Here is a 10,163-nt window from a genome sequence, read left to right on the forward strand (position 1 = left end):
CTATCCTCTCCTCTATCCCTCTTCTATCCGCCTCCCACTCTCTCCCTATTTATTTCAGAACCCCCTTCCCCTCCCCCTTTTCTGATGAAGGGTCTCGGCCCAAAACGTCAGCCTCTCCGCTCCTATGATGCTGCTTGGCCTGCTGTGTTCATTCAGCCCTGCACCTTGTTGTCTGGGTCAAAGGGCTGAGGAGTGACAGATGGAGTTTAATTGGGATACTGCAAGGTAATGCATTTTGGTAAAACAAACAAGGGCAGGATTTCTACAATTAAAATCAGGGCCTTGGGTAGTGTTGTAGAACAGAGATACCCAGGGGTTCAGGTACATAATTCTTTGAAGTTTGCATTACATTTACACAGGGTGGTTAAGAAGGCATTTAATACGTTTACCTTCATTGCTGAGACTTTTGAGTATAGTAGTTGGGACATCATGTTGAGGTTGTACAGAGCGTTAGTCAGGCCTCTTCTGGAGTATTGTATCCAGTTCTGGTCACCCTGTTATAGGAAGGATATTAATAAGCTGGAGAGGGTTCAGAAAGATTTACCAGGATGTTGCTGGGAATGGAGGGTTTGAGTTATATGGAAAGCTATACAGCATGGAAACAGACACTTCAGTCCAACCAGTCCATGCTGATTATAATCCCAAACTAAACTAGTCCCACCTGCCTGCACTTGGCCCATATCTCTCCAAACATTTCTTTTTCATGTGCCTTTCCAAGTGTCTTTTAAACATTGTAACTGTACCAGCATCCACCACTTTCTCTGGAAGTTGATTCCACACACGAACCAGTGTCTGCGTAAAAAACTTGCCCCTCGTGTCTTTTTTAAATCTTTTGCCTCTCACCCTAAAGATATGCCCCTACTATTGAAATCCCCACCCAAGGGAAAAGATAACTGCCATTCACCTTATCCATGCCCCTCCTGATTTTATAAACCTCTATAAGGACACCCCTCAACCTCTGACTCTCAGTGAAAAAAGTCCCAGCTTTTCTGGTCTCTCCTTATAACTCAAGCCCTCCATTCCCAGCAACATCCTGATAAATCTTTTCTGAACCCTCTACAGCCTAATAATGTCCTTCCTATAACCGGGCAACTGGAGAAAAAAAGCATGTCCTTTAATGATCATGCTCATGTAGATTTTACAGCAGATTAAAAATTGCATTTAGCATCATTGTGAGAGAAGAGATAGAAGTCCCTTTACAGAGCTTCTACAGGAAAATGATGCCCTCTGGCCTCGGTACAATACGTCACATTTAAGAAGAAGAGGATGAAACAGTCTGCAAAATATCATTCCCCCATACTGATATCCCAAGGATACCCTATTAGGGTAATGGAACCAGATTGAAGAATAACACTCAAAAGAGAATTGGACAAATACTTTTCTGGAAAACAAGGTACAGGGTAATGGGGAAATGGAAGTGGAGTGGGTTTAATTTGAGAGAACTACTCAACAGTCAGCACAGAAATGACGGAATGAATGGCCTCTATCTATGGCATGTTATTTTACAATTCTAAGAAACTCGACTTTTTTCCATATTAAAAAATGGTTGCATTTTCAAAACTATCTTTCTTAGGAGGGAAGATGCCTGTATGTGATTCTACTCATGGCAACGTACTGGTGCACAGAAGCTTTGCCGATCGCTGTGACATCCCTGCTTCCAATTAGCCTCTTTCCCCTACTTGGTATCTTACCATCTTCCAAAGTCTGTCCTCAGTACTTTCTTGACACCAATGCTCTCTTCTTGAGTGGCCTGATCATGGCATTGGCGATTGAAGAGTGGAACTTGCACCGTCGAATAGCATTGGCTGTCCTTTTATTTGTGGGATTGTCTCCATCTATGTAAGTAATGACAATACAAATGAGTTTTCAATTAGTAATTGAACTTAAGAGAAAGGACGTGCTCTTCTTAACCCCAGTTAAGGACAAAATTTTTGCAGGCAGTTACATATTCCAATTATAGGCTTTTTTTTTAACAGAAACTCCATTTTCCCATGATGTTCTAATGGTAATTCCTGTCCATTACAACCCCAAAGTTATGCATTTCCAATAAGTCCTTCAAAAATGCATATACCAAAAGTTAACAATTATGTAGTCGAAGCAATCAATGCAACAGACTCACAATATGCTGAAATTTCCTAACGGGATCTATCTGTCAGCCACCAAAAAAATATCAAGCAAAAGGTTGTCATAACCTTGGACAAGCCATGCAAACAACGAATATTAGCTCACACACAGAAGTTAATTATATCTTTAGTTATAAATAGATGTTAAGTGTATGAATCTGAAACATGTTAAACAAAGAACGAAACAGTAAGTCCAGTCTGCCTTCATCATTTCACAAATTCAACTCTCTCGTCAAAACTAGTAATTCTTTTAACTCTTAGAAAGTAATTTTCAGTATTGCCACTTGGCAGCACATAGGAACACAGACAATAGGATAGGATTAGGCCATTCAGCCCATTAAGCCTGCCTCATCACTCAACTAGATCTCTTACCCCGGTGCCATTTTCTTGCTGTATCTTCATATCCCATGATCTCTTTAATATGTAGAAAGCTACTGATCTCTATCTTGAACATACTCAATAACTGAGCCTCTACAGCCCTCTGGATTAAAGAATTCCAAAGATTCAACTCCTTTCCAGGGAAAAAAAATCCTCCTCACCTAGTTCTGAATGCCTTTACTCTTATTCTGAGACTGTGCTGTTTGGTTCTAACTCCCTCAACCAAAGGCAACATTCTTCCTGTGTCAATCCTGTCAAGCTTCGTAAGAACTTTGTATACCTCAATTCATGTTCTAAACTCTTGATAATTCAGGCCTAGTCTTCTCAATCTATGCTCATATCTCCTCACTCTTGGAATCAGTCTGGTGAACCTTCATTACATTTCCACTATGTCAACTAGATATTGCCTTACACAAGGAGACTGAAACTGCACATAATACCCGAGATGCTATCCCAGTATGTTAACGTTCTTTAACTTGTGCTTTTTCTTATCCTAATACACACATTTGTTGGCATGAACACTATTGCACATTAAAATAATGATATATTCACAAAGTCAAGAACAGCAACTATATTTTATATAATTTTAAAAAATATCATGTATACATTCTTGCTAAATATTCATTACTGATTAACCAACATTGTGCTTAAAACTTAAAATATGTAAAATATTTCTTGGGTCATCTGCCTGTTTTTGATGATGGCCAAGTTTCATTTCCATTGTAGTCATTGAAAGTTAAAATTGGAGTTGTTCTATGATTGGTGGAAAACAGCTATGATGAAGATTTCAGCCTTTAATTTACAAATTCTCAGTCAGCCTTAATATGATTTTGCACACTCTAATTTACATTACAGTTCAGAGCTTTTTGTGGCCAATATTTTATGACTGAATTTAATGTATTAATTTAAAATGAGCTAATGTTTGCATTTACAATCTGATTCACATGTTTAGGCTCAGTTGAGGTAATTTGTTAGAAGATGTGGATATTACACATGCCAGTGTCAAATATGCAAAAATACAAATAAAATAGATTCCTAACATTTAAAGAATAATACTGACAATTATATCAAGAAAAAAAATCCCTATTCAAATTTTTGATCATAAAACCTAAATTCTGACCCTTTAAGTAAAATATATAAATAATTTAAATCTGTCTGGAATCAACATTTGATGATGTGTACACTAGGCATTAAAAATTATTAAAGGTGGGTGAAATAGAAGGTGATGAGTCTTAATATTTTCATAAACAATTTATAAAATGTTCAACTTTGCTGGAGAATCAAATGCCATCCCTTCGCCCAGTCAATTACAGCTGGAATCTGATGCTTGTTTCCTTTTTTCAGTAACCTTACGGAAATTTGTTTTTTGCTCTGACACATTGAAATTACCGGTTGTCGTTTTCTATTGTATGACTACGTGCATTTACCATTCAATGCCTAAATAGGATAATAGCTTGCTCTGAGGAAGAGTTACTCAACCCGAAATGTTAACTCTGATTTATCTCCACAGATGCTGCCAGACATGCTGAACTTTTCCAGCAATTTCTATTTTTGTTTCTGATTTACAGCAGCCGCAGTTCTTTTGATTCTTATTTAGGATAATAACTTTCCCACATGGTAACATGACTCTACAGAGCTGATCCTCTGATTTGGCTCTCTCGGTGAGGTGTATTATATGCAGAGAATACAGGTTGAAAATCAATGGCTTTATTGACTTTCAATCCATTAAAATGAATGTTTGGAGAAATGAAAATGCAGGCCCATGAAATCTTCATCAGTGCTCCTTCCGAGTGGTGTTCCAGGAGTATTCAAACATACGTATATCCATGAACATCACGCTATATATTTGACTGCAGAGATTGCCAATGCCACCACTAGGTGGTGCAGTGACCACAAGCACACAGAAACATAGCAGTGCAGTCAAATACCCAAGTCTCTGAAATGAATGGACATTGGCAGAACCGATTTGTCAGAGTGCAGTTTTATTAAACTTACAGCGCCATAGTGCTAAAGCATCCATGCAAGCCATGCCCCTGAAATGAATCGGAGAAGCATTGATCAAGAGACACGTTCAGAAAGAGCGTTCATTGCTTGACCTGCTGCCATCCTCTGAGTGAAGTGGCGAGACACACAGCGAGGTGTGAGGGGCAGGGATAGTGCCCAGCGGGCCAGCCGGTCCCAAAGAAGAATCACATTGAAACCAAAAACAATGACGCTGTTTCTCTTTCCACAGATGCTGCCAGATCTGCTGAGTTTCTCCAGCACTTTCTGTTTGGATTTAGGCAGAAGGTTCTGTGGTAACTTTGCTGCCATCTGAGCACGTGCAGGCAGCTGGCAGACATCTTTGCTGGCCACCTTGGCGTTGGCTACAGATTCTGTGTATAATAATAACAGAGCTGGCATGGTAGCCCAGTGGTTAGCACTGCTGCCTCACAGCACCAGGGACTCAGGTTCACCCCCAGCCTTGGGAATTGTCTGTGTGGAGTTTGTGCGTTCTCCCTGTGTCTGCATGGGTTTCCTCCCACAGTCCAAAGATGTGCAGGTTGGGTGGATTGGCTATGCTATAGTGTCCAGGGATGTGTAGGTTAGGTGGATTAGCCATGGGAACTGCAGTGATAGGGTAGCAGGGGTAAGCCTAGGTGGGATGCTGTTCAGAGAGTCAGTGTGGACTTTTTGGCCAAATGGCCTGTTTCCACGCTGAAGAGATTCTATGAACTATGGCTAATACACAATTAATGGAAAACTTGCCACCCAGGTGTAAAGCCGTTTGTTTTGGATTTGCCAAGACAATTGAAATATCTGATAGCAGACATTTTCTATGTCTGTTTTCACCATAACATGAGTGGTGCCACTGGCAACATCTTGGTTTTTCTCTGGTTTACTTCAAACTGCCGTCACCCTACAGCTCAATTTTGTTTACCCATCCAATTTGTCTTTATCTTCCTCTGTTTTTATGCTCAATTTCTCTGATAGTTATTGCTATGGGATGATGCTGTAGGTTTTTCTTGCCAATGTCTACACTTGGCTATCTTTCTTTCTCTAACTGAACTTATCAACTCCTTCAATTCCTGAAGTTCTACTCTTGATCTAATCCAATCATTTGTCTTTCTGTCTGTCCAGTTTCTATGATAGATTTTATTTTTATTCACTCACGGTATGATGGCTATCCTACCCATCCCTAATTACCCAAAGGGCAGTTATAAGTCAACCACATTGCTGTAGGTCTGGAGTTACATGTATGCCAGACCAGGTAAGGATGGCAGTTTCCTTCCCTGGTCTCTGGATTAGCAGTCCAGTGATAATACCATTAGGCCATCACCTCCCCTCAAATAGATGGACTATTTGCCATGCCAGTTTTTTGCCGATGAAACAAATTGAAAGTCCACCCCCAACATATCTTTCTCCCTCAGATGAGGTATTGTGTAAAGAATATTTTCAGCATGTATCTATTTTCAGCACAGTCCTTTATCTTTCTTTACCCTGATTCAACATTAATTCAGAAACTCAGAGACTTGTAGCAACAATTTAGTCCTATTGTTCTGTTGTATTTTCTAGGCTTATCCTGGGGATGATGATGACCACATGTTTTCTGTCAATGTGGCTTAGTAACACTGCCACTACTGCCATGATGATGCCAATAGCCAATGCAGTGCTCCAAAGCTTATTTGGCAGCACTCAGAGGTCTGATACGATTAAAGATGGCTTAGACACTAAAGGTAACCCAATATACTAGATACTTACATTGTAGTGTATTGGATTGTCCAACTAGAAAGTTTGAGTTGAATTCCGTATCCAGGCAGGATGTAGAAATCGGGTTTCCCTCACTCCCACCAAACATAAGAAGTAGGAGCGGGAGTAGGCCATTCAGCCCCTCAAGCCTGCTCTGTCATTTAATGCAATCATGGCCAATCTCATCTGGGCCTTAATTCCACTCTCCTACCTGCTCCTCATAACCCTTTAACATATTACTAATTAAAAATATTTGTTTATCTCCTCCTTAAATTTACCCAGTGTCCTGGCATCCACCACACTCTGCAGGACTGAATTCCACAGTTTCACCACCCTTTGAGAGAAGTAATTGCTCCTCATCTCTGTTTTAAATTTGCCCCTTAGATTTAGACTATTACCTCTCATTCTAGATTACCCCACAAGAGGAAACATCTGCTCAACATCTAGTTTGTCGCATCATGCAGACCTCAATTAGATCTCCTCTCATCCTTCTAAACTGTAACAGGTATAGACCTAAACTCTCCTCATAAGACATTGATTTATTTTAATATGAGAAAAGACAAAAGGGAGGAAGAACTGATTAGAGACATTTCCATTTCTGTATAAATTTAGTATTTCATCTTAAGGTAGTAGCTAGATAAATAGCCAGTTTAATGTAGCAGCCTTGAAAATACTCAAAGACAAAGCCTCCACAACTGTCAACGGAAGATAATTTCACAGACTAACAATCATAGAGTCCTGATAGTATGGAAACAAGCCATTTGATCTACATGAACCCTCCAAAGATCATCCCTCCCAGACCCACCCCATCCCTGTGACCCCACATTTCCCATGGCTAACCCACCTAGCCTGCACACCCCTGAGCACCATGGGCAATTTAGCATGGCCAATCCACGTAACCTGCACATCCTTGGACTGTGGGAGGAAACCGGAGCATCCGGAGGAAACCCATGCAGACACAGGGAGAACATGCAAACTCCACACAGACAGTCACCCAAGGGTGGAACCAAACATGTCTCCCTGGCTCTGTGAGGCAGCAGTGCTATCCATTGAGCCACTGTGTCACCCTTCTGAGAAAATCCTTCGAGAGAAAAGAAATTCTCCTAATTTCCATCTTAAATGGTTTTAGTCAGTGTGCCCCAGTTCTAGTCTCTCTCACAAGGGGAAACATCCTTTCAGTATCCACCCTGTCAAGTCTTCTTTGTTTCCATAAGATCACCACTCATTCTTCTAAATTCCAATGGACAAAGGCCCAACTTTCCATCATAAGTTTGATGTCTTATTCTGATGTCCACTAGTGCAAGAATTTCCTATTCTTGCTTTCCTTTAGCAGAATATTTTTTTAATTCATTAACGGGATGAGGGTGTTGCTGGCTAGGCAGCATTTATTGCCCATCCCTAATTGCCCAGAGGGTGGTTGAGAGTCGACCACATTGCTGTGGGTCTGGAGTCACATGTTGGCCAGACTAGGTAAGGATGGCAATTTCCTTCCCTAAAGGACATGAGTAAACCAGGTGGGTTTTACCCCCAACAATCGACAATAGATTCACGGTCATTATTAGATTCTTAATTCCAAGATATTTTGTTGAATTCAAATCCCACCATCTGCCTTGGTGGGATTCAAACCCGTGTCCCCAGAACGTTATCTGGGTCTCTGGATTAACAGTCCAGCGACAACACCACTAGGCCATCACCTCCCCATCTATTTGTATGCATATACAGTTTCCATCAAATCTCTATTGAAACAAGAGAAACTTCAAAAGTAATTCCTGTCACTGGGGTTTAATCAGTTTTCCGTCTAAATCAGCAAATGTTTCCAAGGTAATGGAGCTAGAATATTGGCAGGAGATCTGCAAAAACAGCACATCCACTTAGGCCAATCCTGAGAGGGAGTTGGCTCTTGTGGGAGATGGTTGCTACATGGCACCTACATGGCACAAATGTTATCTGCCATTTGTCAGCCCATGGGTTAGATGTTGTCCAGGTCTTACTGCGGCTAGGCATGGGCTGCTTCATTATAAGAGGAGTTATAAATGGAACTGAATATAATGGAATGGGCAGCAAATGCCCTACTCAAATGAACATACAATTCGGGAACAGGAGTTAAGCCTGCTTCAGCGTTGGATAAGATCATGGCTGATCTGGTTATGACCTCAGCTCCACTTCCCTCTTTAGTCCCTATACACTTTGAATCTCTTGTCAATCAATAATCTGTGTAACTCAACCTTAGAAATATTCAATGACCCAGCCTCTCTTGCTGTCTAGGGAAGAGAATTTCTTTGATTAACAACCCCGCAGGAGAAAACAAAAGTTTTCCTGATCTCCTTCTTAAATGGTAAACCCCTTCTTTTTAAGCAGGGACGCCTAGTTGTAGCCTCTCACAAGGGGAAACACCCCTCAGAATCCACCCTGTCAAGTCTTAAACATTTCTATAAGATCGCCTCTCATTCTTCTAAACTCCAACAGACACAGGACAAACCTGTCCAGCCTTACATTGTCAGATAACCCCATCATCCGAGGAATTAGTCAAATCCTTTCTCAAGTAAGGAGACAGTACTCCAGATGTGGCCTCACCAACTCCCTATTTAATTGTAAAACTTCTCCAGTCCCCTTGAAATAAGTTACAATATTTCATCTTTTTCTTCCTGATGGAAGGAAGAATAGCTGAGGGGGAAGCAGTCTTAGCAGGAAAGGGCTTGCAACTGTTCTGTTACGTCCTGCGATGTTCTACTCGGCAAGAATAGGAAAGTATTGTCTCCTGTCGAGTGAAAAGGCAACTTGTAATAATCTGAGAAAAAAATAGTCCATACAGCATAATATCTGTCTGATGGTTACCACTATACTCATGAAACTGGAATGGTGCTTCCTCTGGGTGAACTAGAGCCACTAATGGTGGGGTGGTGGGGGGGTGCAGAATTTGTCATAGGGTCTTCAGCACGCCTCTGCCCTTCTGTTTGCATTCAATTCATGGTGGACACTTGTAGTGACTGGAATGAGGGCTAGGTGGATCTCATTGACTATGAGAGCTTTGATTGGAGTTGTTAACCTGGGCCAAGCAGGGAGCCTTGGCTGACAGATATAAACAGGAGATTTAGAAGGTCTCCTCAGTCTAAGGACTGGCTCTAAGCTGGCTGGTCAGAGTCCATGTACAGTGCACATGTAAATAAAGGGTGACTGAGTGATGGGGTACTGGCTTTTGTGCAGTTATTTCAACACTAAATGCAACAAGTGGGTTTTTAAGAGGTTCAATTTGGTGACCATTTCTGGGGCTAGATTTGGCAATAAACTAAAATATCCCATTTAACTTTTTGTACTGCTTCTGAGATCATTTAGATAAGGAAATCTGCCATTCTTACCTGGTCTAGCCTGTATGTGACTCTAGAGCCATAATAACATAATTGACCTTTTTACTGCTCTTTGAAATGGCCTAGCACACCACTCAGTTAAAGGCAGTAAGGGATGGATGACAAATGCTGGGCAATGCCCAGATCTTAAGAAAGAATACATTTAAAAAGTTAACAAAATGGACAATCTCTTAAAAGCGAAATACTAGTTCGGTAGTTAACCAGTCATATGAGACTTCAACAGTAAATCACCAGATTAAAACTTTTGAACAGCTAGTTAGTTGGGATGATTAGATTGCCTTAGCATCTATTAAGAGCATCTATTAAAAGTGGCTTTTAAGATCAGCCACTTAATGAGTAGCAATTAAGATCTCTGTACATCTTTTGTTCCTAAAACATTCAAAATCTACCCATTACACAATCTGAAGTTTTTCGTTTGAAGTTTAATATTGCCTAAGTGTATTATATTCATAGTGTGGAGCAGGAGGAACACAGCAGGCCAGGCAGCATCAGAGGAGCAGGAAAGTTGACGTTTCAAATCAGGACCCTCCTTCATTTCTGAAGAAGGGTCCCGACCCAAAACGTCAAC

General features: G+C 40.8%; 1 protein-coding gene across 1 annotated transcript in view; it reads left to right on the forward strand.

The window, feature by feature from the left end:
• Nucleotides 1-6,234, forward strand: part of LOC125485499 (solute carrier family 13 member 3-like) — a 6,827-nt gene extending 593 nt beyond the window's left edge. Inside the window, exons 2-3 of the mRNA XM_048608538.1 lie at nt 1,574-1,839; nt 6,057-6,234. Of these exons, the coding sequence (XP_048464495.1) occupies nt 1,574-1,839; nt 6,057-6,234 (444 nt within the window). The remainder of the gene's footprint in view (nt 1-1,573; nt 1,840-6,056) is intronic.
• The last annotated feature ends 3,929 nt before the right edge of the window (nt 6,235-10,163 follow it).

This window comes from Rhincodon typus, chromosome 19 (assembly GCF_021869965.1).
Source record: "Rhincodon typus isolate 14 chromosome 19, sRhiTyp1.1, whole genome shotgun sequence".
In the NCBI taxonomy this organism is placed as follows: domain Eukaryota; kingdom Metazoa; phylum Chordata; class Chondrichthyes; order Orectolobiformes; family Rhincodontidae; genus Rhincodon; species Rhincodon typus.